This window comes from Octodon degus, unplaced genomic scaffold (assembly GCF_000260255.1).
Source record: "Octodon degus isolate 3935 unplaced genomic scaffold, OctDeg1.0 scaffold00089, whole genome shotgun sequence".
NCBI classification, from domain to species: Eukaryota; Metazoa; Chordata; class Mammalia; order Rodentia; family Octodontidae; genus Octodon; species Octodon degus.
This window is the reverse complement of record NW_004524665.1, coordinates 3,238,028-3,265,924: the sequence shown is the minus strand read 5'-3', so window position 1 is coordinate 3,265,924 and position 27,897 is coordinate 3,238,028. Positions and strand designations below refer to the sequence as shown.

Sequence of the window (27,897 nt, the reverse complement as noted above, 5' to 3'; positions counted from 1 at the left end):
AAAAAAAAAAGGTACAGTATTATAGAAGTGTGGTTTCAGCACAAGAAAAGAAGTTAGAAATATGTTTTCAAAATTTTGATATAGGCAAAAATTTATTAAAAGGGATACAAAAGCCCTTAAGGCTAAAAAAAGGATAGATTGAACTTCATTAAAATTAAGCATTACTGGTTGGGCATGGTGGCATATAATTGTAGTCCCAGCACCTAGGAGGCTGAGGTAAGTTTTTAAGGACATCTCCGAAAACCACAAAAACAAAACCAAAAAACGCAGGAGAAAAAAGGCAAGCAACTTGAAAAGGCAGCTTACTGAATGAAAGCAGAGCTCTCATACATCACTGGTAGAATAACATGATTCAACAATTTCATTCCTAGGCAATTCTGAAAAGCAGATATATGTGTATGTGCCCCAAAAGATATGTACAAGCAGAATTGCTTATGTCTGGGCTGGCCAGATAGCTCAGGGGATTAAAGCGCCTGCTTAGGCAAACACAGGGGCTGGGGTTCAATCCCTGGCCTGCCATGCTGCCTCACCCCTGGGGCACGCTGAGATGGTGATTAAGACTGGGTGTGGTGGCACGTGCCTGTAATCCCAGTGCTTGGGAGGCTGAACACAGGAGGATCACTATGAGTCTGATCCTGTAGACCCTGTAGACCCTATATTAAATACATTTTTAAAAAATTGCTTATGTCACCCCAAATTGGAAGCATCCCAAATGCCAACTGGATTAACAGAGTGGATAAGCTGTGGCTCATTCATACGAGGGGAATTCGTGCAGCACTGGAGACGAGTGGAGATTAGTGCAGCAACTAAGTCACATTCTCCTAACTAAGGTGCGAGAGAGGAGAAACTGGACACAGTCTGATGGCATTCACTCCACGTTCAGGGCCAGATAAGCTAACCTCTAGCATCAGAAGCTACAGGGCCCTGCCTCTGGGGGAGAGAGGGGCTGTTCTGTTTCCCCACCTGGGTGTGCTTGCTGCCTCCTGCTCAGGGTTGTGCACAGGTCTTTATGCACATCCATGTTCAACAGGAAGTTTTACAAAGTGAGATTACTGTCAAAATCCACTCTCCAGTCTGTGTACTGTGGAAAGAGGGGACAGGGACCAGAGTGCTCTGTGTGTGCACTACTGGGTCTGCTGCGAGCCTGCAGCTAGCACAAGCTTCCCACTCTTGGGGCTTCCACACCACTCTGCTCTGGTCAGCTGTGAGCTCGGAAAGGCAACAGGAGGACTCTCTATGGTGGCAATTCAGGGTCTTAAAACATGACCACAGCTCTGTCCTTCCTGGGTCTTCAGCAAGTCTGGGGAAAGGGTCCTGAACTGCCTAGCTGAGAAACAGCTTGCCCTGGCCAGAGTACCTGTGCAGGTGCCCTGGAGACAGAGATTGAAAGGTCCTGGAAGCCATGTAGCTGCCTTCTTGTTGGCTCTGCCTTTTTTTTTTTTTTTTTGAGATAGGGACTCACTCTGCAGCCCAAGCTGGCCTTGAATTAATGCAATCTCCCTGCCTCAGCCTCCTCAGTGCTGGGATTATAGGTGTGTGCCACCATGCTTGGCTTTAAAAAAAAACCCTAAAGCTTGACCACAGACAGGATGCTTCAGGGATCAGTTTATACCCTTTCCTCTCCTGAGAAGGAAGAACTGAGGATGAAGGAACTATCCTGACTACTGCTGTGCCGAGTGAGGTATGGGCAGGAAAGGCATGAGGGCATCAGGGACCCCGGTCGACAGTGTCCTCCACTGAGCATTGCTGGAGTCTGCTGTGGGCAGAGGAGTGGGCTGGTGCTGGGCCAGGCCGAGCCCCACCTGCTGCAGTGGTCACGTGAGCTCACACCTGGCTGAGCTGCTCCCACATGCAGGGGCAGCCGCAGCTGCCGCATGAGGTCACCCCTGGCATCACCTTGCTATGCAGCCTCCACATAACCCCCCCTTTTCTGTAGCTCCCTCCCCTTTTTCCTGAGCTGGGACTTGAGCAGGAACAAGAGAGGCCTTCTTCATCCCAAGCTGGCAGTGACCATGGAAGCCTGGAGGCACTCACGCTCTGCCACAAACCCTCTTAGGTAACAACACACCCTTCGCCGGGGGACCTGGCACCCGCCCCAAGCGCAGGCAGAAAGTACCATTTCTCAAGTGCTGGGAAGGATTGGTGTGGATCTGAAGTTGTCAGGACTGCTGGGAAAGATCCTCTGCTTATTCAGTCGGGAGGAAAAGGAAAGAACCAGGCAGAGGAAGAGATGAATTAAACCCAGGCCCTGATCCAGGTCCCCTGCTCTGTCCTCACCAAAGAGTGGCAGCAGGGAAGGCAGCACAAGGGTTTCTCCTGGGGACAGCTGCGCAGGTCCCCACCGCGTCGGCCCCAACCACACTTCCTGCCATCACATTGTGGAGAGCCTCTCCCAGACAGTGACTTTGTGGCTGCCCTGCGGGGTCCTGCAGGAGGTGAAGCTCCTCCTGCACAAGATGCTGCCTATGGCTCCAGGAACTCCTGCTAGCTAGCTAAAGCTGGCTCCGAGATGGCTGCGGCCTAGGACCTCCTGCCCACCCCCTTCCCTTCTTCCTTCCTGGGGTCATGCCTGTGCGCAGGTGGGTGGCTCCTACTACTCTGCTCTTCCTGTACCTTCCTCAGTGGCATCCTCCACTCTTTTGCTGCACACTAATTCCACCTTGGCATCTGCCTCCTGACAGACCTCAACTCTCCTGAGTAGCACCAGAGTGGCTCTGAGAAAAAGGCAGAAAGGTGGCCTCAAGGCCCTGGCTCAGCCATTGCCTGGTGGGCGAGAAACTACCTTCAGAGAAGTGCTGGGCACGTTTAGGCCTGACACATGGGTGGCCCTCCTGTTCTGAGATGCAGGCTCGGTCACAGGTGTGCCGTGATGCAGACTGGGCCGCACCATGGAGCAGGGGCAGCAGGTGAAGGTTGGGTGTGCGGGCAGGCGGGAGGCCTCTTGGCCCAGCCTCCTCGGCCCAGCCTCCCCGAGCAGGGCTGGTGATGTCCCTGCATTGCACCCTCGAAGGCTCTCCCCTTAGGTCTAATGCCAAAGCAGTCTACTGGGGATGTGTGAGCCACACAGAGAGGAGGAAGATGTGCACGGAAGACTTGAGGAGAGTCACCTAGAAGGACTCAAGGGCCTTCTTCAAGGGGCCAGGAAACAAGGATTTCTGGCTCAAGGGTACTTTATTGGGGTGCAGGATTGAACTCCCTGGCAAAGACTGGGGATGGGGCACACCTGCCTCTGGGTGGTTCTGCGCAGTCTGGAGAAGATGATAGCTCAGGCCGAGTGAAGGAATGAGAAGCCACAGGATGGCCACCCTGGGATGAATGTATCACCCACAGCCAGGAGCTCAGCAGATGGTGGCCCCCGGAAAACCCATACCACAGCTCCCACAGCTGGCCCCTGAGGGTCAGCAGAAGCGCTCCCCCCCCCATGGCAGGAGGGATTAGCAGGGTAGACTGGCACAGAGCCAGGTCATTATCAGCTAAGGAATGTGGCAGCTAGAGGCCAAGGGCAGGAGGGGCACTGCAAAGGCCCTCCAAGCTGCAGGACCCTGGGGACCAGAGGGTGGTGTGTGGGCCTGGGACTCAGATCAGAGGTGGCTGGAGGGAGGTGTGTGGGGAACCTCCTGGTGCTCCTGCCCCACAGAGATGGTGAACACACACAGATGCACATCAGCTTGGGCCTGAGCAGGACAGCAGTGCTGGAACCTCAGCAGAGAAGGCCATATCACACCTCCAGCCACTGAGACCTACTGGGGGTGACAGGGGCTTAGATGCATGGAGGAGCAGGGGGAGCCATGTGTGCCAGATTCTCCTGAGTGCCTCCTCAAGGAGAGGATCTCACCACAAGACTGAACAGGGCAGGTGGGGTGCAGTCTAAAGCCTGGGGTGTATGTGTCCCCCACCCTCATCCCCACACCTCTCATGTGTTAACACAGCTCAAGTCTGTCTGTCTGTGGGTCAGAACTGCCCATCCACAACCTAATCTGGGTCCTGCCCACCTGCCTGGGGAACACGTTCTGAGGGCAAACAGCTTGGATGGGGCTGTGTGCTCAGGGCCTGGAGGACAATCAGGGTGGGCTCACAGGGTCTGTTGTAGGCTGCTTCTGATGACTATGTGTCTCACCATGCCAAAGTGAGGCACCCAGCCAGGCAGGAAAAGACAAAAGGTTTGTTTTATTCATTTAGCAAAAGAACCTGTCCCCAGGTTAAGAGAGGCACAGCATTGGAAGTGACTCCGCAGAGCCCTCAGGGACAGCTGACTGTGGGCACCCTGGGGACCATCAACAATGGGCATATCAGGGGGCACCAGGAAACCAGACCTAGGCTGCCAGGGTCCACTGCCAGGGCAGCCACACTCAACTCCTATGGAGCTCTTCCAGGGTACCCTGGGTACCCCACACCATCCTCATTGAGCTCTCTGGTAACCCTGCATCCACCTTCTATGTGTACAGGCCTCACCAGTGTGGGGATGCTCCTCTACCAACCAGACAGGGGTGACACAGAAGGAGCAGGATCCCCCAGACCAGGCTTCCCACAAACGGGAACCAGGTTCCCAGGGTCTCCTCAGGGCTGCTTCTGAAATGCAGCAGGCCTGCCTGGAAGAGGCCACGTGGAGGGGCTTGGGGATGCCTGCCCTGGGTCTGAAGCAAGGCTCCACCCAACAAGCTGGGACCTTGCCTTGGGTCTTGTTTGTGTTTTCTAATCTGTAAAAGACAGAGAAATATCCTTGTTGATTGGCTTTAGGAGTATAAATGGCTGAGTGCTGCTGAGGGGGTGTTTGGGCTGCAGGGGCTCCTGTTACCATTACATCCCACAGATGGCAAGCTCTAGACCTCATGAACAGAGGATGGAGCTGCCCGAGTTAGTGTAATGTGGGGCTGCTCCTCTTGGTCATTACTGTACGTCACCACGAGACAAAATCTACGTACACTACTGATATATTTATGGAGTTGCGCTAGGGCTGCCAGCTCCTCTCTGCTATGTGCATAATTACCCAGGAGGACAGCTTTCCCTGCTGTCACAGGTGCCCTGCCCCATCAAGGCTGAAATTTGGCTCCTGCCTTCCCCTTGCCAGCCAATGTCACCAGGGACTAGAGAAGGCATGAGGGGCACAGACATGGACCAAACTAGGCCATGAGCTCTGGAAGTCTTGACTACAAGAGGAAGCCCACAGGTCAGTGCTGACTGAGACGCAGGGCTAGACTAGAAGTAGGACCAGAGGGGGGTGGGGCAGTACCTGGGTGAGCAACAATCAATTGATCAGTGAGACTGGTTGGTGGTCATTGTCAGGGCATGGAGTAGCTTCTAGAAGGAGCACTTAGCTGAGTAGAAGCAGGATCACCCAGAGCATGCTAGAGAATATAAAGGAGGGAATGTTCTAGAAACAGGAAGTGGTGTGGATGCACAGGACACACCATGTGGAAGACTCAAGGTAAGGGCCTGCAAGGGACACTGGGCAGGGGAAGAGGCTGGTTGCCTGAGGGAGGTGGGTGAGGCCATGCCCCTGAGCTGTCCTGCTGGCGATGGATGAGTGCTGGGCCCTCTACCGGCCATGAGCTTTGGAGTGCGGAGTCCATGCTTATCAGCACTGCAGCCCCAGCACTTAACAGAAATGCTCTGAATGCTGGATCAGTGAGGGAGCAACTGGAGTTGACAGTTTTAGAAACTGACTCAGATTTCTGGTACTGACAAGATGGCCATTTCTGGTACTTGCATGGGCCTCTCTGCTAATACAACTAGAAAAGCAATGGTTGACGTGTACCAGAAGAGTCACTAGGTATGAGTCTGGGCATGAAGGAGTGACAGGGAACTTTCCAGAGGTCTGAAATGAAGAGGAAGGTAACATGAACACAGTTACAGGCCTGCAGCTAATGCCCGGAGCCTAGAGCTGAGGCCTCCACAGGACCCAGCAGGCACAGCTGCTCTGTGAACAGAGACTCAGGAATACCCTTCTCACTACCCAGAGGACGTCTGATGTGATGCAGAACCACACGATAAGTGGGCTTGAGGTTCGAATGCAAGACTCTGAAGCTAGGATATTAACGTCTAACCTAAATATAGAGCTAAAGAACAGGAATCACAATGAAGCCCTAGGGCACTAAAAAATAAAATTTGAAAATGATTTTTTTTTTTTAAGACAGGGTCTCGCTCTGTAGCCCAGGCTGGCCTTAAACTCATTATGTAACTTAAATTGGATTTGAGCTTGCAGCAAACCTCCTGCCTCAGCTTCCCAAGTGCTGAGATTACTGTTGTACACCACCATACACAGCCTCCAGCCCCATTCTAAAACCTTTTATTTTGAGACAGGGTATAACTGAGTTGCTAAATTGCCCCAGCTGGGCTTGAACTTGTCATCTAAATGCCCCAAACACTGGGATTCCTGGTGTGCACTACCTTGCCTGGCCTCGCTTTGGTATGGAAGCCAGACATGAGTTCACTGTCCTCAAGACCAGCTGGGCTCACTCTTGTCACTGCCTGGGGTTTCTGAGGGTAGTCACTGGGGACAACTGTCTTCCACTTATCACGTGATTGCATGGACGTTTGCACCTGAAGTGAGCCTGGCCTCAGTTTCCATAGATAAAACAAGGAAAGAGCTCCAGGCCGTGTGTGTGAGAGCTGGAAGGCACGAGAGAGTTGGCGCTCAGGGGAGCTGTGGCATCGTCATCATCAGCGAGCGAGGCCCTGCATCCCTGGCCACCGCTGTCACTGCCTCACGAACAACACCCAGCCAGGGTTGTAGGCATCTGAGAGGAGGGAGAGGGCCTTCAAGATGATGATGGGGCCAGCTTTCCACAGGGCCCCCATGTCAACCCTCTGTGAGTCCCCACAGAGCACCCTGTTGACCCCATGTCCCACGAATGGGGCTGGAGGCTGTGTATGGTGGTGCTGAATGGACAGAGGAGAGGGAACAGAGGATGACAGCAGAGCTTACGAGTGCTGCTGCTGTGAGCACAGACTGACTCCAGCTAGCATCATGTGGTCAGAGGCAGCACGAGCGGGCCATGCTCTGCAGGAAGCTGAGGTGGGGAGGAAGTGTGTGCTCAGGTAGACTTACAAGCAGGTGTAGTAGTACACGTGTGATCCAGCACTTGAAGCCAGCCTGAACTATACAGCGAGACCCAGTTTTTCAAAAAATACCTCTAGTACATCACAACTTTTCCTAGTTGAGTTCTTCAAATGCCATGTGCAGAGGCAAAAAATATACATTTTTGTGTCAGCTGTTTTGGGGAAGAATAGCAAAGAGTGTGAGTCCTTGCCACATGCCCTGGTCAGCAGGGCAGCATCATGCACTTACTTGTTGCTGTCGAGGTACTTGTAGATGTGGCAGCCTTGGGGAAGCCCGGTCTCGTGGTCCAGTGTGAAAGCCAGCTTGAGCTGAACGGACAGAGGAGAGGGAACAGGTGAGTTCCAACAGCAGTTTCCTTTGCTCTAACAGCAGTGACAAACAAAGGAATCAGGCAGTCAGTGTCCTCTAGTGGGCGTATGGAGCCAGGGGGGCCCTGTGCCAAGGGGGCCGCCACCAGGCACCTATTTGTTCATTCAGCACCCGCCAACATCTATGAAGTGCCTGCCTTATGCTGCAGGAGGGTCACCTCCCAGAGCTGTCCAGCAGAGGCCCTGGGCAGCAGTCACAGCATCAGGCTGAGAAACGTACAGAAATGTGACTTTACATTAAGTTTCTGAGGCCAGGAGCAGGGATGACACCTGGGATTCTAGCTACTTAGGAGGCTGAGGCAGGAGGATTGCAAGTCTGAGGTCAGCTTGGACAACTTAGTGAGACCCTGTCTCAAAGTAAAATGAAGGGGCAGAGTGGTTGCCTAGCATGCATGAGCCTTGGACTCAGGAGAGAGGGTGGGTGCAGGAGCCAGCGGGGGTGTCCTGGAGCTGGAAGATGCTGGGAGAAACCAGGACAGGAGGGAAGAGATTAAGGACAGCTCATGTGTTTGACCAGAACTGCTGGGAGGAAGACAGATTGGGGATGGACAGGGAACCCCCAGCTGATTCTGATTCTGCTCAGGACACCTGCCACACAGCCCTGGTTTCTCTCTGGCCTTCGTGGGGGGTGCTCAGTGAGGAGTCCAACAGAGCTCAGGGGGCTCAGTCCTGTTACAGCCTGGACAGGGGGCAGCGGTGGTAGCAGATTTAACCTTTCCAAAATGCCAGGCCATTGCTGTATTTGCAAATTTACCTGGCTTTTAAATCATCAGGGAAATTTTAACTAAAATTAACTGCACATTAGGATATATCATTATGATTTTTTTTCACCACAGGGCTGTTAACACAGCCAGTGATCTGCATCATTAGATACTGGACAATTTCTCTCTCCCTCAGAGGAAACAAGCTCAGGAATATTCTGTCCTCTTACTGACCCAGGCAAAAACTCAAACACAGAAACAAGCCTTTCTTTACTGTGGCAGAGCCAGGAACTTCAAGTCAAAGACGTGCTTTCCCTACAGAGCATGGCTCGGCTCTTCACAGTTCTTTCTTTCAGTTAAAAACAACAAAACACACTGTTAATTATAGACACACTTCTCTTTTGGTAGTGAGGTCAGCCTTTATTGGTTTTGTCTGCTGAAAAGCAAACATAGCTTAGAAATGTCCATATACTTTAGTTCAATGTTTTAAGTTATGAGTTTATGGCTTAGAAAATCAGAAACACCACTGAGTGAAGGCTGTCCTTTCCCTGATGACAAGTTTGGGGCTGGAAAGGTTCAGTAATTTGTTCATACCATGATTAGAACTAGAATTGTGACCCAAACCCACAGCATCTGTGTGCTCTCAGCACTGCAGAGCGTGGTGCCGGGGGGACGCCTCACAGACAGTGAGACCCTGCCTGGGCAGCGGTGGCGCTGGGGGGGAGCAGCCCCGCTCCCTGGGGACAGCTAGGACCACCGGTCTGTTACACTGCATGTGGAGATGACAGTCCCGAGACTGGTGCACAAAACCATAACCTGCAGGCACAAGTTGGGCCCCTGCAGTTGGAAATGAGATGGCGACTTGTTACAAAGGGATCAGACTATCCAAGGATGTAGAATAAAGAGAATCATGGGGAGCATCCCAAGAGGCCATCTGGAAGAGCAGGCAGGAGAGATGAGAATGGGGATACTGGGATACAGTAGGAAAGGGCAAGATGGGTGGAATGGACCAGCAGCCTCCATCGGTGGGCCTTGATCTAACGACCTAGACACTGGCAGGGACATCAGGTCATCCACATGCCAGGAAGACTTGAGAGAAGAGTAATGGGGCAAGAGAGCAGAGAGAACTATGGCAATAGAGGAAATCAGGGCGTGCAGGAGGAACAGGAAGGAAACAAAATTGAGAGGGGCTGCCTGGAACAAAACAGCATCTCGTGACAGGGAGTCATATATAGAGCTAATATTTACTGAGTGCATCTTCTGTCTAAGCACCTTACATCCTTCACGTGTGATCTTATTTAATCCTCAAGTCTAGGCTTGCATGGTCAGTTCCTATGTCTGTGCTTAGAGAAATTTAGTAAGTATCTGGCCCAGATTACTGTGGCCCCTGCTGGAAGCCATTGGGTGTGCTGCACTCCCGGGCATCATCTACGCTCCAGGGGAACAGCTCACAGGCATCTCCTCTTCTCCAATACCCTACTTTCAGGCAGCTGTTCCCCACTGACTGGTCCACTTTAGGGACTCCAGAGGGGAGCAGACTTCATCTCCAGTGAGGCCTATATTCCCTCAGTCCCTGATCAGAAATTCTAACCAATCCATGCCCAACCTTTGCTGGCCCTCAGAGTGGAAGGGGTCTAGTGATAGGTGACGAAGCTGTGGTGCACAGGATAGGAGGGCCAGTGCTGTGATTGCTGTCACCAGCCTGAGAGCAAGCAGAACTCCCAGAGGAAGCAAGAGCAAGAGACCTGCGGGAGAGGAGGGAAGCCTCTAGGGACCATGCTGGCCTTCCAGTCATTGTTCTTGAGGACAAGCATTGCCTCCACCCACTGGCGGCCCTCCCCTCCTAATCCATGTTCACCATGCAGCTGAGCTATTCTCTAAGATCACCTCCGGGGCACTGGCCTCTTTCAGTGCTGCGGCCAGCTTCCTGCAGTGGGAGATAGGACATGAGCTGGACACAGCCCAAGCAGGCTCTGGAGGCTGGCTGCCCGCAGGAACAGATGCTGACTAACAGAGGGGCCATGTGGACAGTGGCTACCAATCAAGTAGGTCTTGCAGAGACAGCAGTGGTCCCAGCCAGGAGCAGGGCACCCTTCATCTGCCGAAGGCTGGGCACTACACAGCTCTTCTTTACCTCTGTGCCCTAAACCCTTCCTGTTTTTTTGGGGGGGGCACCTTCTGTCTTCTGACCTCTGCAAAGTGGTTCTGATCATCCCCTTCCTGGTCTACTGGGGGATGAATCTCTCCCAAGAGCTCTCCAAGACTCTGGACAGGTAGCTTTGCCTGGAATCTAGTACTCAAGGCCCTTACCACTATTCCCAGAAGACATTCAACTCTGTCCCTGCCGTCTGTTTGTTTAATTTATTTTGAAGCAGGGTCTCAATATGCAGTCCAGGTTAGCCTCAGCCTCCTGAGTGCCGAGGTACAGATATGTGCCAACACACTGCCTTTTTTCTTCTTCTCTTTCCTTTATTTATTTATTTGTTGCAGTTATTTTTTTTTTTTTCAAGTCAGGGCCATGCTATGCCGCCCAGGCCAGCCTTGAACTTGTGAGGATGGACCACTACACCTGGCTTCTCCCTTTCATCTAGGTAACAGACCCTGTCTTCCATCTAGCCCCTCAGTTGCTATGTACAGCAGAGCAAGACGGGCTCAAACACTCCATCTTGCCTATAGCTCTGGAGTACACAGTTCTCCCCTCATGGTGGCTGCTGGTACTTCCTGCCCAGCCAGTCTGCCCAGGACAAGGCGGGCCTATGCCCTGCCATCTGTGCCAGGGAGCGGCCCTAATCAAGGCCTGTAGGGACCACCCATGGAGCAGCTCAGCTTGGAAAGGCAGCTGCAGGAATGGCAGTCTCTTTGGGACTTCATGAAGCCTTTCCCTTCCCAGAGGGTAAGGGCTCTCCCCTGCCCAGCCCTTTCCCTGGTCACATCATGACTGGCACTGGGTGCAGAGGGAGGGAGAAAAGACACCCAAGGCAATCACAAGTCTGCTCCTTTGGCCTCTGCCAGAGGGGCAGGAGGCCCAGAAAACAAGCCCAGAGGGTGGGGAGGCCTCCATTCCTACAGAAGCCCGGAGCACAGGACATCTGCCTGGGTGGAAAGTGAAGTACCGCCTACTTCTAGGGGCTTGGGCTGAAACCACATAGGACAAGGTTCTGGGCAGATGAGCAGGAGGTTTCTCCCTAACTCCTTCTGCCTCAGGACAGCTGGCCCCAGGGAACTGCACAGTTTTGCTAGGGCAGCTGGATGAGGATCTCTGGAGAGGAGATGCGATCTCCAGACTTTGGGGTGTAGGTCCCATATTCAGCTCCTTGTGATCTCTGGGTTGGGTGGCAAGGGAGACCATTAAGGCCTTGTCCCAGCAGGTGGCAACAGTGAGCAAGGAACACGAATGGCAACCCAGGACCCTTACGGCCTCCATAGGCCTCTCAGATCCACTCCCGGGGGAGGAGACTTCATTAAGACCACAAGGAAGTATGAACGTCCAGGCTGCGCAAAGGGCAGGGCAAGGGGCGGGTGTCCATGGAGTCACTCAGTGTAATCAGTGCAAGACAGGCTTTTTGAATCCCAGCCCAGTAAACCCAGTGGGTCAGACTGTATTCGTAAGAATAACCAATGAGGGGGATGGAAAGGGACAGGAAGGCGGGAGGAGGAGGGGAGCAACGGTGCATGCCAGGTATCCCTGGGCCAGGAAGCCAGGCTTTAATCACTCAGGTGCATAGCTGGTGCCACAGACCTGGTGAATGTTATGCAGTCCTAACCCCATCAACTAAGACATGTACCAGCTACTGGTGCTTTTGAGAACTCCTAGCCTGACTTTGGAAGGGAAAATCTCGGTTGGGAAGTTGAAGAATTCTCTGTGTTGTCTACAACAGCTGCAAGGTGACCTTTCTGGACAGCTGGGTTTTTCTCAGCCCAGGGGCACTTGCAGCCCCTGCAAGATGAAGCAGTTGGGCATCTCCACAGGCCGCTCTAGAACTAAGCAGAAGACCTGTGGGCCTGCTCAGGGCTGCTCTCACAGGGTGTATCTGAGAAGCTGCTGGTAAAGTCAAGTGTTAGTTCTTTGGCCAGAATTGCTCCAGTTCAACCCACTGCGGTTCTCCAGGCCTGCGAGCTTGCTTCAATCTGCTAGCTATTAGGACTCAGGTTCATGCGCAGGTCAAGGACCGGCCTGGGAAACCTCCAGTCTCCCAATAGCTGCCGCCTCCCCTTGCCGGTCAGCAAAGCCCACAGCATATCCAGCTCTCCTCTGATAGAAGTGGGCAATCCCACCACGAGGGCATCATCTTGGGATGGCATTTATAGCGTACTTCAGAGGGACAGAAGAGCCTTCTACCTGGAAGCCTTGGTTTTGCAATTGAAAAGTCTTATTAGGAGGAAATCTTCACATTCTCCAAAATGATCTTTAATTTTCCTTCATTAGTCTTCACTGTTTGGTTTGGACTTCCTAAGCATTATTTCTTTTTCCATCTCCTCTTTGCTTTCTTTTATAAGACAAAGATGCTGTACGCTTTGCTTTAACTTGGTTAATAGCAATTCTATGGCAATGTATTAAATTTCTTTCTCCTAAGTCCAGTGAAGTCTTCTTGGACTTGGAGAGAGCTTTTTAAGAAAGAACTTGCTCATTCAGCAGGATTTTCCTCCCCACCCCAAGCTTTGGTTCTGACCTGGAAAAAATAAGAGTGAGAAAGAGCAAGAGAATCCTGTAGTCCTGACGCTCAACTTCACAAACCACAAAAAAGGACCTTGCTCCAGTAACGTAATCATGGAGATTTCTGGCACCCTGGTCTTTCAAGAAAAATACATCTATCTGCTGGCAGCAGGACCCACCAAACTAAATCCTGTTCAGCATGGAGTTCCCAATTCATTAGTGCTGGAAAGTCCAAAGCAAGGCTGGCCACTGCCACTGGATGACGCCTCCCTGCAGTGCCGCCTGAAACCCCACAGCTGTGCTTTCACTTAAGGCCACTTCTCCTGACTCCGCTGCACCTTGTTCCAGAGGCTTGTTTTAGTCTCATTAGAGCTAAAAATGACAGGATGAGGATTCTTCAATGCTGAGGTTTTGTTTGTTCTAAAGAAGAAATTTCTGTCCTGGATCTATGGGCAGCCTAGAGGGAAGGCTGCTCTGCAGTTGGGCACTTTGGCCAGCAGACCAGGCCTAGAAGAGAGCCAGCAACAGCTCCCTGCTGAACTGCCAAGCCGCCTCCTGCTCTTTGGGCTGCTCAGTGCCTCCAGCAGGACCGTGGCAGGCAAGCTCCACTTACCATGGTCCCATGCAGCCTTCTGCAGGGAGGGCTTGTCCCCTGCCTGCCACCTGTAGCACATCCACAGTCCCTATCCCAGAAGCTGTCTTGCCAGGCCTCACCCTACCAGTGAATCCCATTTCTGTCTCTCAGCTTCCTGAGCCAGAGCCACACATGGTGGTGCTCGCCTGTAATCCTAGCATTAGGGAAGGGAGACTGAGGCAAGAGGAACACCAGGAGTTCAAGGCCAGCCTAGGCTACATTGTCTAAAAGAAAACAAAACAAAACAAACTTCCTGAGTCAGGTGACAACCATGAGTATAGGCATGGTAAGTGAGCATGCATGTGCCATGTGCAGCCAGATGGGGAGAGGGTGCAGGCACCCTGCCATCTGACTCAGGAGGACATGTCAACAGTTTTCATGCTCCAGGTTGTTGAATAGCACTACCTAGAACCATTTCTGCTCAGACTCTGGGGTCTCACTCACAGATGTGTTCACAGGAAAGCAGCAACATTCCCTGTAGGGCAGGTCATGTGGCCCCTCCAGGTGCCTGGAGGTGGGTGCAGGTGGGAGACACAGTCCAGGATGCCAACCTGCTTCCCACTATGTAGGAGTGGGAGACACCACACTATAGACCCAGGGAGCTCCTGCCGCAGAGCAGCTGCTCTACCATTTGTGTGTGACACTCCAGAGCAGAGGTGTGAAGGGGCTGGTGGCAGCCACGGCTATCTGTGCCCCCACCCTGCTTTATCTGGACTCCCACAGAGCTCTGGGGTAGGATGTGTGTCCATCACTAAGCCTGCTAACCTGCAGCCTTGCCATCTTCCTGGCTGTTTCAGGAATATTTCTCCATGCTCACCAAGGTTCATCCTAAGAAACAGGCTTGTAAAATCTTTCTCCATTTGCCATAAGTACAGACATTATCACTGTGACATTTATTGTTCTCAGTACCTAGCCTAAATATCCTTTAACTTTCAATGAGATTTGTTATAAAAAGCACCTACAACCCCCACCTCATCTCCCCAGGCAGGGTACCTTCAGCCTTCTCCTGCTGAGATCTGAAAATGTGATGCCCAGGCACAGGGACTGTGCCCTCAGGTGCCCAAGATGCTTCAGTCCCCTGCTGCCTTTCTTGCTTCTGCCTGACTTTCTGTTGTATTTGCTTCTCTGTTTATGCCCTTTAATATAAGACCTCTCACACTCTTTTTTGGAAACAGATGAGGGTATACATAAATAAAACTTTCTCAGAATAAAAGCCAAAAAGAGATAAAGCTAGGAGATCCCAGCTGGTCTACATACAGCTTAATTAAACAGTGACCATTATGGGAGGCAATCAGTTCACGGAAGAAAGAAAACGGGACATTCCCACACAGTGCTCAGAGCCAGCGATCAAGCTGGCGCTAGTCTTAAAAAAACAGGAGAGAACAGAGTGATCTTCCAGGGAATTGGCCTCAGTTTCCAGGGACTTGAGGAGTCGAGAGTTATGTAAGCCTCACTGGAGCCAGCAGCTCTGGCTGACTCTGCTCCCTCCCTGAGCCTGAGGGGAAGGCAGGTCCTGGGGCCACAGGCTTCCCACCTGTCTGCAGCCGAGCTTCTCTGTGCTATCTCTGCAACCTGTTTCCTCCAGGACATGGGATGCTTTCTAAGGTTACAGGAAGAAATCATTTAGGACCAGCCCTGGCTTTATCTGTTGGGAGAGACGCTGTGAGCTTCCTGAAGAAGCAGTGTGTAAGGAGGAGCGAGGGGCAGGAAGCAGCTCTCCCGTAGCTGTGTGCACCTGTCTCACGCAGCCAAGAGCAGCTATCAAAGTTCATGACTGGAGCCCAGACTACTTCTGCCATCTTCTCCCAGAGAAGGCCCAGGACCTAGACAACATACTGCAGGACAGCACTCCCATTTAGATCCTTTCAGATCTTGGGGTAGCCGATCTACGCTTTGCCGGCTACACGTTCCCATAATTTGGCTTCAAACTGCAGAAGCGAGTTGAGCACATGTCCTGGCAGGGGGCTCCTTCTCTACCATATCCACCCCCAAAATCTCCATCAATCTCACACTGCTTAATGGGTTTCCCAGAGCCACAGGGAAGAGACACCTGGGAGGCCGAGATTGCCCAGAGGACCTGGGGCCACCTGCGTGCCTATTCCCAGCCAAGGTAATTGTGCCTTTGCCTGTTTCTCTACAGAACAATATATGTCTTTTCCGTTGCTGTTCTACCTGTGGTAAAAACCAAGGAACACGTGGGTGCTGTGAAGTTTAAAGACAGTGCAGATAGACGCTTATAGCTCAGATGAAATGCAGAGACTAAGACAATTTCAGGTGGCTCATGGAGGCTATCAGCAGGACAAGGATCCAGTCAGAAGGAAACAAACACACTTTTTACTTGCCTTCCTAACTGAAGAATCAGTGTTGGTATAGAGAATCCTTGGACAATCTTGTATAGTAGAAAATCATTTATGAAACTGCACATACTATTAAATGTTAAAAAGTAAGTCTCACAATAATGTCTGGGGAAAATTTTATTAAATGGAAATTTATTTTCCCTCTAGCCCCACATAATTTTCTTGGGAGCTCTGGGGCTAGAACTTAGGAGACAGAGGCTCTTCCACTCTAACTTTCCAGTCTCATCTGTACTTTGCCTGTCAGACTACACAAAGTTCTTTTCCCAGCATTCCAAGGGCCTTTTTTTTTTTCTTTTGTTTTCTTGCAGGGGTCCTGGGCTTTACTACCCGAGAAAGCTGTTCATTTTGCTTGTGACTACCATACCAACAAAATATAGCTAATAGGAGGAAAATGCTTAATCTAGAAGGAAAGTGCTGAGATAGGAGGATCCTGAGTTCGAGCCTCACTTGGACAATTTAGTGAGACCCTGAAGAAAGGGCTGTGGATGGAGCTCAGTGTAAAAGTCCTGGGCTTAATTCCCAGTACCACCAAATAAACAAACGAACAAATACATTGAAAGTGTATGGCCTTCTCAGACCATTTGGTTTCTAATCCCTGGACTCCTCCTAGCTAAGCAGCCTCCAGTTACTTTACCTCTTTGTACTTCATTTTTTGCCTCTGTAGATCAGAGACAATGACAGCATCCACTTCATAAACTGTGTGAAGAATAAAGGAGACACATAGAAGAGTGCCTGCTCTAGGCGACATGAAGAATGGTGACCCCGAGGCTTGGGTGGGCCCCGTGATAAGCTGAAGGCCAAAGAAAAACACAATACATTGGAGAAGCTGTTTGGGACTCACTGGCCAGATTGGAACAAAAGTGAAGACTCTAAAACCTGAGAGATGTCACAATCCTAGGGGTCATTTTCTTAGCCTGTCTAGTGCTTGGGAAACTACTGTACCTCTGGTGGCCTCCCTGGGGGATGTGAGGTCTCAAGCTTCACTTGCTGTCCTCAGTGGCCCCACAGCGCTCACACAGCTCACTGGTGGCCACACTGCCACGTGGCCCTGATGTGGCACCTTGGAGCCTGGGCTGCAGGCTTGCTTCAGGCCATGGGAGCATCAGGAGGCTGTGTGCCTGGGGGTAGGCTCCCTGCTTAACAGCAGGGCTGAAGCTGCTAGCTTGGCAGATGTGCCTGCTCACCTGCTTCTTGCTTCACTGGGGAAGGAGGATGCTGCACGACTCCTGGGCACAGCATAGGCTGGCTGCTTTGGAGCACTGGCTCTTCCCTTTTGGCCTGCAGGTGGAACACCCACATCTCCACAGGTCCAGCCACTATCTCATCTAAGCAAACTAAGTCTACTACAGTGATCCCCATCAATTGATTCTTCCGGGATCTTCCATGGGTCTCTGGATAAAAGCAATCCCAGGCTATACTAAGTAGTGAGAATCAAAGCCTCCACATGCAACCAGACATCACCAAGAGAGTGACATGTGCAGAGCCTACTGCCTCTTGGTTAAGGGGGAGGAAATGGATACTCAGATAGGTCAGTTACCTGCTCAAGGCCAGGTGGTATAGAAATAAGGGGGCACTGGGCCAGCTGGAAACAGAATGAAACCCATGTGACTCTGAAGCCTCTGTATTTCCTCCTGGGGCCTACCTGCTATTGTTTTCTGTATGCAAAGGGCTCTGACAGCATGCCTCTCTCCCCTCTGGGTCTATGGATGGACACTGACATCATGTCCTTCTTAAGGCTCTCCAGCAAGGGAAAAGCAGAGGCCTCCTTCTGCCCATGTGATGGGCAGTGTCCACTTGAGGTGAGCAGCCTGGCCCTTGGTTTCCCAGAGAGGGTGGCCTGTGGCAGGTGGACCCGCTGGTGTGTCTAACGTGGAGACAAGGGCAGGTGAGCCACTCACACGACAGTGACAGAGGCATAGGCAGGCAGCTTCACCTTGTCCACTTCTGAACAGCATGGCTCAGCCACAGGGCTAGTTAACATGGCCAGAGAGTGAGCCAAGGACTCTTTGTGCTCAGGTTTCCAAAAGACTATACTGGGAAACATCAGTCAGGAAGCTGAAACACTAAACAGCAGAAATAAGGAAAGAAAGTGGCACAAATAAGGGTGAGGTGGGATCTGTTATGACCCAACTGAAGAAAGGACTGGAGATCCGTATAGCAATAGCATTACTATCGCTCCCAGGACTTCATCTCTGAAATGACAATGTCAGAAAAGCCAGTTCTGGGCTTCCTCAGGCTCATGCCACATCTGAGCACTCTGTCTGTGGCCCTAGCAGGCACCATATATAATTCAGGAAAAGGCAGGCAGAGGTGACAGAGTCATACTGACAGTCATACTACACACATTGAGGCGCACAGGGAGGCACTAGCGAGAGCAGCCCGAGTAGGCAGAAGAGGCCGCTGCATATCGGCAGAAGGGTGAGGGGCTGGCAGATGCAGATGGACAGATGACAAGTCCTGCAGTGTGCAACGACAGAGGCCACCTGCTCAGAGCCACTCCACACTCTGGACTGGCCTGAGGTTTCAGCAGAGTAGGTGCTCAAAATGCCCACAACCCAAGCCAGAGGAAGAAGGGACACTTACTGCTCCCCAGACAAGTGACAGACTGGTCAGACTACTAAGAGAAGGTGTAACTTGGGCACAGATGAAGGAGCACTGGCAGTGATCCAGATGGCTGCAGTCTGCCCACGGACTCAAGGCCTCTTTCCGTGCTGAGCACATCTGTGCACTCTTGCTGGGTCGTCTTAGCAGCCTTCTAGGCAGGGTGCCGTCACCATTCCTGCTGGGTAGCGGACAATCTGGCGACTCACAGCAGCTGAGAAGTATGTTCCAAGTCATACACGTGAGGCCTGGGACTGGAGTCCGGGCCCTGATCCTTGGTCCAGCACTTTCCTATCTGACAGACACTAAAACCTGGGTCCTCTTCCTGATCCACTCCCTCCTCACCCCCTAGAGATATGTGCTGTGGACCCTATCTGGACAGCAAGCTGCCCCTGGGTACAGACTAGGACAGAGCTGATGTTCCTTACAGGACTTAAAGTCAACACGTTCTTATTATGAGGCAATCACTCACAGGAATAGCAAATGTGAACAGAAAGCTTCACGGCCCATTTCCCAACTTTCCCCAGAGGTGACATCTCACATAAGGCACAGCACAGTGTACAAGTCCAGATCTGGCCACTTTGCTCCCATGGCTGGACACATGCTGTGGCCACTGCCACCTGGGCAGGACAGGACATTGCCTGTCCTCTCAGGATCAGGGTGTCCCTCGTAGCCTACCAGCTCTAATGCCTGGCAGCCGCCTATCTGGTTTCTTCCTCTGTTGTCATTTGAAGAATGTCCTAGAAATATAATTGTATAACATTTGAAACAGCTTTGCAGAGTTGTCCTAAGAGGAGGACTTTGGCCATTTTTGTATTTGTAGAAGACAATATCCACACTCTTAGAAAGAAAATGACAAGCAGCAGAAGAAATATTTCAGTCCTGGCCTGCCATCTCTACTTTTGTGCTCCTTGACAAGTTCCTTACCCCCCCGAACCTCAGTTTCCTCATCTGTAAGAATGGGTGTGAAACTCCAGGACTAAATGAAGTAACATGGGAAAGCACTTGGCAAACAGAAGGCTCTCAATAAATTCTGGCTGTTTATTATTAGTAATGAAAAGCCAAGGAAGACTCTGAGCTTCTTTAGAGAAACAAGGCTCTTGACGGTCACAGACGATTAAGGAAATGACTGTACCAGCCCTTAAATGACCCCAGTTATTCTTTTCCTCTCTTCCCAAGCCTCCAGTGTAGAAAACCTGGGGGCTCCTGAAGGCTGCACCTAATGGCACCTCCCTGTGCGCACCCATGGGAACAGGCAGCCACCCCACACCAGGCCTGGGGGCCTGGGGTTCCAGGTGGAAATGTGGGCCAAGTGCTCCCCACATAGCACAGAACACAGTTTGCTGAGCTCAGAGGGGGCAGAGGTGGATGGGTGATTGAATTAGGTGCTGCGTGGATACCCTACAAAGCTCTACATTGCTCAAAGGCTGCATGTATCAAGGGGACAATGGCCCGTGCTACCCACAAGGTCACCTCCACTATGACTAGCTATGGAAATCTGGAAAAAAAAAATCTTCCCCAAATCACATATGCAAAGACTCATTATATAGTGGAAAGAGCACTCAACTTTGAGTCTTTGAGTCACTGGGAACCCAGCACAAACGGCTGGCCATATCTTAAGCACAAGCCCACGGCCCATTGAAAACGGGACAAAATGGGGCATTCAGGATCTTTCATGATTTATTGAAAGTGGCATTGTCTGTGTCTCTGCGTGGCACCAGCAGGGGTGGATGGGGGCACTCCTCCTGACGGCGGGGTCACCCTGTGCCTCCTGTTCCCTGGGACTTTTCTCCTCCCCTGGCCAGGCTTCGCTCATTCAGTGCTTCTCCTTTGAAGTCATAGAATGTGGTCTCATCGATCACTGACATGTTGGGCTTCAAAAGGACTGGGAAGCGAATTCACTTTTTTCTGTAAACAAGTAAGAAGGGCTTAGCTGGGAAGAGTGTGTGCAGGAGGTAAGGAGGGAGGGGTGTGGGCCCGGTAAACATGGCTGCTTCCCTTCCTGCAGCTGAGCATCTGGGCTTCCGGTAAGGGACAGAGGCCTCCTCTGTGGTATGCCATGTGCTGCTGACCAGTCAGATACTGCTCACCGGTCCTCCTTGCTGTCCTTTGGGAGCACAGTGATCCCAATGCTTCTGGCAGAGGCTGACGCCCTGTCCAGCACCCAGTGAATGCCTGTCACCGGTGGCCCTGGGAAGGTCGCCCCCAACACCTTAGCCCCTAGTTGCCAGGGCAGAGCTCCAACAGGGCCCCAAGCACCCCCCTTTTTCGGTCCTCACTCTACTCTTCAATCTTTTACCTGCTCCTCTGAGGGCTGTGCGACCTCAGGCACTGACACTACAGTCTTCTTGCTGGCCTCCTGGGTGTCTACACCCAGCTCCTCCAATTTAGTCTCCCCAGAGCTGCCTGAGAGCACTTCTACTGAGTCCTATGCCACCCCTCATGTGAGTGCAGTGTGTCAACTGTGTGAGGCTGATCTTTCAGGGCAGGTCTCCAAAAACATATCCTATCAGCGCTGGGAGGCAGTCACCCCACGGCCTATACATCCAGAATGGACCGAACCACCAGACCAGTCAGAGTAGCACTTTTCTACCTGTACCACCCGCCTTGCTGACCCAGAAAGCTCCCATCTGGACCCCACGTTTCTTGAGGACAGAATGGCTCTCACAGTGTTGGACACAGTGCATTATCAGTGTTTCCTGGACACGCTCACTGCAGTGCATTTTCCCATGGATGAAAGATGGCAGGCCTCTACTCAGCTTGGCTGGGCCGGTCATTTTTCAGATTCCTATCACACATTAGCTGCACATCCTCTCCAGGCAAGCAGTCATTGGCCTCTCCTCATGGCAGGCTTTCTTCCCACCACACTGCACACCAGCTGTTCAGAGAAGAGCCTGATTCCAACAGAGGTGGCAGCAAGTAGGCTACCATGCTGACTGTGATTCCCAAGTCTCTCAGTGATGAGATCGGACCACAAGTAGTGAGTCACTGCCACAGGGCTTGTGTGTAATCGCCAGCACAGCTCTCCATTCAGATTTGGGACCCCGTTGGGAGGGCCTATCTAGAAACTGTAGAGATTTTTTCTTATCAGTTTAAGCCTCCTTTTCAAAAGATGTGGTCTTCAGCTTTATTCCAAGTCTTATGCCACAGAAAATCTATATCTGAGTCACTCCTAGGTAACTTTTGGGGTACACACCTCTTCGCAGAAGGCTTTGGGTCCCCTCCCCTCCAAAGGTGCTCAGGGTGCTTTACTCTGCTGTTGGAAATGCTTTGTGAAAAGGCTTCCAGGTCTGGGAAGTGTATGCTTAAAATAGAAAGTAAATCCTAAAACTATCAAACTTCCAGAGGACACAAGATTTTTGTTAATCAAATAGTTCTTAGTTAGGACTCTGAAAACATAATGCAGAAAGGAAAAATTGGGTAAAACAAATCTTAGCAAGATGAAAACCTTTTTTTCTTTTTCTTTTTCTTTTTCTAGTGTTCCTGGGGACTGAACCCATGGCTTTGTGCAAACAAGGAAAAAGGTCTACCACTGAGCTACAGCTCAGTTGGTTTTATTTTGAGGTGGTCTCCCTAAATTTCCTGGGCTGGCCTCAAATTTGGGACCCTCTTGCCTCAGCCTCCCTAGTAGTTAGAGTTACATGTATGGTGGCACTATAAAAACACCTGCTTTTCAAAACAATATGAAAAGACAAGCCAGAGAGAATAAAGATGTAAGAAAATACAAAGACGATCCCAAGATAGGGAGAAAATATTTGAAATGTGCTAAAGCATTTGTATCAAAAATGTAAAAATAGGCCAGGGAAATAGCTCAGTGGTCTATGTGCCGGCCTGGCAAGTGCAAGGCCACAAGCTCGATCCCCAGTGCTGCACGCTGTGCTGGGCCTGCACTGCACAGTGCTAGCCGCTGAAACTGGACTTAGGGGCGCATGCCTGTAATCCCAGTGCTGGGGAGGCTGAGGCAGGAGGATCACTAGGAGTCTGAGCTGAATAGTGAGACCCTGTACTAAATAAATAAATAAATCTTTAAAAATTTTTTAAATGTAAAAATAACTTGCAAAACAATAATATTAAAACATACAACCCAATTTAAAAATGGGAAAAGTTATGAGCAGATACTTCACCAATGAAAATATTCAGACAGCAAATACACACAAGAAAAGATGCTCGGCATCATCACTATTAAGAAAATGTGAATTAAAATCACTATGAGACACCACAACACACCTACTGGCACAGGTGAAAAAAATGAAACAAAAAACCTGACAATACCAAGTGCTGACAGGCGTGCAAAGAAACATGCTCATATATTGCTGATAAGAGTGATACAGTCACTTTGGAGAAGTGTTTTATATAGTTTAATACATATTTATTAAAAGACCTAAGAATTCTGCTCCTGGGCATTTATGTAACAGAAATGAAAATGGCCACAGAGACACCTAGAGGTAGACGCACATTATTTACATGGTCCAATGGGGAAACAACCCAAGGGTCCTTCAGCTGGCAAACAGGACACCAGCAGCACACACACATGTGATTGAACCCCACTCCACGACAACAAGAACTAGCACGGGTCTCCGCAGTGCCACAGAAGGATCCCTGGAGCATTTTCACATTGTGTGAAAGAAGCTGTGGTTAAATGCTGCCCATAGAATAGTTGTACTTCTATGACTTTTAGAGAAGCCAAAAATACAGACAGAAAATCAGGTGGTAAAACATAGGCCATTTCTGGGCCAGTGGGATGGTTCCGTGTCCAAGGTGTGATGGTGGCCACATGACTGCATGTAGCTTGCAGAACTGCACCCTAAAAAGGGAGAATTTCACTGCAGGTAACGCAGGGAAAAGGCCATTCTTGCTATGATGTGCAAGGTGCTAGGTGACCCCCGGGGGCAGAACGTGAGATCTACTCTTGCACAGATGCTGCAAAGGGAGACCGCAGAGTTGATGGAGCCCACAGCAGGGACAACATGTGCCTCAAAACAGTGACAAAGAGGAAGCCACTTCGTGATTGCATGCATGGCCCTGGGAAAGCCCATTTAGTTTTACCTTTCTAGAAACCACTCAGAAAGCCAAAAGGTCTGAAACCTATACTCTTCAGACACTGAATAGTGTTGTTCCTGGGTGGCAGGCTATTTTATTATGGCTGGTTTTTGTTCACTTGTTAATTTGAAAGTTTTATAAAGCAAGCATGTATTACTTTTATAAAAAAATGTTAGTTTTAAAAAGTAAAAAAGCTCATTTCTTTTAATTTCATACTTTTAAGACTGTATTACCAAGGAAATAACTCAAAATGATATTTAAATTTATGCCTAGTTATTAATAGCAGTGTCATTTATAACAATGAGCAGCAGAATCATCCCGTCTGTAACAACTTTAGGGAAGTCTTCCACATGCCGCTGCATGCTGCTGCTTGTTGACGCGACAGAGCATTCTGCAGTTCAGTGAGCGACTTTGAGTGGGATGTGTAAGATGTTCCCTGCTTGCTGTGTCTGCTCTCACTTTACTCCTGCTCATGAGCCCAGGTGCCCCACCCCCATCCTATACTTTCTGGGCTCCCTCCTCTCAGACTGTGCCCTGTACCCCTAGGACTAGCAGCAGGCAGTTCCCCACAGTTCTGTGCCTCCATCTCTACCCTCTCCTCTGTCCAGGCCAGTTTCCAGGGTCACAAATGAAGTGTGGTCTCCCCAGCCATGGCTGCTGGGGCCACTGCCTTGCACTGTCACCTTCCCATATTTTGTTAAGAGACAGAATGCCTTGTGTGGAGACAGAAATGAGGTCAGGCTCTGCTCAGTGCTTTATAAGGATACCCATAACACATCTCTGAACCAGGCACTGTTACAATCTCCACTGTACCAATGATGAAACTGAAGAGCAAAACAGATAACATCACACTGCTATAAAAGAAAGACCCCGAGTCCACGTTCAGAAGGGGCCAGGCCTAGGGGAACCATGTGCAGAAGCACAACCTGAAAAGGTGCTGAAGAAGGTTGGGCAGATAGGGAACACAGCGGTGCATCAGGACTGCATGTGAGCTCCAGGCATGTTGCTTGTTCCCACCAGCCTCTGTTCCCCAAGGATGTGTACTTCAGCCCTCTCCCCACTGCTGGCCAGTGGTGCCTGACAGCCATGCTGGGTGGAGAGCTGCCATTAACAGTGCCTGAGAGAACCCCACTATTCCACAGGGGTCCCTTCCATTGTGGGAAGAGCCACACAGGTGCCCCCATTCCCACGCCCATGGCACTTCCCACACCCATGGCACCTTCTGAGTGTGCCCACTTGTGCAAGGCCACAGAGACAGTGGAACTCTTGGGCTCTTCCATGGTGGCAACTGTGCCCCAAACCATTTGCACAGCCAAAGAGACCACATTGGAGACAGCCTGACTGGAAGTAAAGCCAACACTGCACAATGAGCAAATGCAGCAAGACATGTGTTCAGGAGAAACTGCTTCCTATGAAGACTACCCCCTAAACAATGGCAAGGGCCTCTCATCCACCAGATGTGTACACCTCAGTGCAGGAAACTGAGAAATACAGAAAATAAAGAGAAAAGCAGGGGCTCTGATCATGTCAGTTGAGGGGAGAGCCCCAAGCTACTCACAGAGCCTGCTGATCATGGCAAATCCGATGCCACCTGCCTGATGGTCCAGCCAGCATTCAGAGGGCCTGCATGGTCAGAGCTCCCATCCAAATGTGCAGACTTGGTTTTCTCAGCTGATTTTTCTCATGTAGTTGCTGCCGGCTAAAAGCCCACAGACAGGTAAGAGCCTGCTGGGTCTCCCTGGTGCTGCCTCGCCTCCTGCAACACCAGTAGACTTCCTTTACCCCACAGGCAACAATTTAAGGGGTGACTAATTCCTAATTGGTTTTCAGCACTTATACTATTTTCTAACAGAAAATGGCTAATTCTCATTTTGTGCAGAAGAAAACTCAGTTGGAATGACCACATACACAAACAGCTTTAGAGTGGTGCCTTCGGACACAGCAGTGTCGTGTAAAATACCAGTTGGCCTCCACCTGCTGTCCATCCTGTGCACCCTCCCTGTCCGCCTCTGCCCTAGCAGTGACCTTACTCCACCCCAAGGGCTCCGTCATGTCCTCATCTCTCTATTGCCAGCACCCAGCAGAGTATTTTATACCTGGCAGATACTAAAAACTTATGTGGGAAATTAAAAAGATAAGTCAAAGACTAGGGAGATAGCTTAGCAGTCTAAGCACTGGCCTGGAAGCACAAGGACCTGGGTTTGATCCCCAGTATTGCATACTGTGCCAGCCTTGGAACGCTGGGCATGCCATGCCAATCACCAAAACTGAGTGTGGTGATGCACACCTGTAATCCCAGAGCTGAGGAGGCTGAGGCAGGAGGATCACTACAAGTCCAAGATATATAGTGAGACCCAGTACCAAACGCATAAAGATTAAAAAAAATTTTAAAGACGGTAAGTCAAAAGGAGTATTCTCAGATTACAAAATAAAATAAAATTTCTTAAATTTTCTTTAACTTAAAAATGTCTGTCATGTCACTCAAAATGGAAGCACAGTTATTATAAATAAAACCCACTGTGCTACAATGCTATCATTCTTTTATTTATTTATTTATATATTTTTAGGGAAGGGTCTACAGGTGTTCAGGGTCTCACTACTATCATTCTTTTAGAAATGTGATTTTTTTTTTTTTTTCTTTTTGAGACAGTGTCTCACTATGTTGTACAGGCTGGTCTCGAACTCACAGTAATTCTCCTACCTCAGCCTCCTGGTAGGATTATAGGCATGTCCCACCAAGCGCAGCTAGAAATGTGGAATTTTCTCAGAGAATAACAGAAGCCCAATTTCAAATGGAGGCTGTAAAATGGACACAGTGTTTTCGGGCCCCACAGCCTTGGTGTCACCCCAGCACTGTAAGCAGCTAGTGACTGGCCTAGGGAAGCATGCAGAGAGGGACAGCAGAGGAAACACACAAAACCAGCATGCAAAATGGCTGAAAGGTACTGAGGCACTGGTCAGGCAGGCAGCCAGGGAGACGGGGCAAGGCCGAGACAAGTGGGGAGGAAGCTGTCCACCTGACGCAGGCTTACGGAGGGAGGGGACTGTGGAATTCCAGAGCTGGCCGTGTGATTGTAACATGGCTCTGTGGATGATAGCTTGTAACTGGCTTTTTAAAGGAAATGTCCTGGCTGAGCAAAATAGAAGCCCACAATCCTCTGCCTTGTACCCAAGATAGTTCTGAGGATCATATTGGTCCAGATGCCTACATGTTCCTGAGCGACAAAGTGCAGGCAGATTTGGGGGAACTTGAGGGGATGTCCAAGCATAGGGCAGACAGAGGATAGGACAGAGAGGCTGTGGCCTGGGAAGCAGACCCGCTGGCCTGCTAAACCAGGAACAGTGCAATCAATTGGGCTGGGCCCAAGAAGTGGTCATGGTCAAAATCTAAAGATCAGCTGCACAGCTTCCCTTTCTCCAGTGCAGGTTTTACTAACGTCAAAGAATTCCACGACTCTTATGTAGCTACTTGGCACACATGCGAGTGACGTGGGTGTGACACAGGGGCAGGGCAAGGGGTGCAGTGTGCCCTGTGAAAAAAAAAGGGGGAGAGTCTGCTAGCTTCCCAGTTGCGGGTGTAGTTACCCACAGCAGAGAGCCCTGGGGAGGCTAGGTTCTGGTCATCTGTCAAGCACACTGACTGAAAGGATGTAGCTCTGTGAGGAGCCCAGGTGCCAGCGTGCCCAGTCCAACTTCATAGGTTTCGTAGGTCTCACCGGTCAGCATGTGAGCCCTCTGTCCCCGTGCAGTGCCCCCTAGAAAGGCCAGCAACTTCTGTTTGAGTTGTCTGGGCCACACTCAACTGCCTAGGAAGTGACCTGTGCTCCTTTCTTGGAGAGCCCTGCAGCAACTGTGCAGAACCTGCCTTAGGAGGGAAAGGGGGGCAGTCATCTGAGGCAGAAACAGGCACTGTCAGCACACTGGCCTGAAGTGCTTCCCTCGCTGTGCACCTCACTCCACTTACAGCCCATGCCTGCCCCAAGGGAACTTCCTGAGAGGCAGGTGGGGATGTGGCCACAATGGGAGCCAGAGTTACTATCCCGGGCAGCTCTGTGTGTGTGGGGGGGGGGGAGGGGGCTCTGCCTCTTCTTGAAGGGAACACAGAAGTGAGGGTGGACATGCTGTCAGTCCCTGCAGTGCCCATGTTCCCTGGCTTCACTCCTGGCAGCTCCTCAGGGATGTCCTCATTTTATCCCATTCTAAACCTCAGGTGCCTGGAGAACAATCAAACACCCAGATCTCTAATTCACAGGGGAGACATGGCCTGTCACACAGGGCAGGTGTGTCTAATTCTCTTCCACAAGAGTGCTTTTCACTAGAGCCACCAGAATACTCTGTCCTTTGGAAGGCCGGGATACAAAGATGCAAAAGATGTTATCTTTGTCCTTCAGGAATTTACAGTCCTAGGGAAGAGGACAGGCCCCATGACAGTGTGACAAAGAGGGGTGAAAGGTATAAAGTGCTAGTTAATGAGGAGGAGCA

General features: G+C 50.7%; 1 protein-coding gene across 3 annotated transcripts in view; it reads right to left on the bottom strand.

The window, feature by feature from the left end:
- Dis3l2 (DIS3 like 3'-5' exoribonuclease 2) overlaps positions 1-27,897 on the bottom strand; it is a 321,513-nt gene that overhangs the window by 25,936 nt on the left and 267,680 nt on the right. For all 3 annotated transcript variants that reach the window (XM_023722254.1, XM_023722255.1, XM_023722256.1), the window contains one exon: positions 7,289-7,368. In XM_023722254.1, the coding sequence (XP_023578022.1) occupies positions 7,289-7,368 (80 nt within the window). The remainder of the gene's footprint in view (positions 1-7,288; positions 7,369-27,897) is intronic.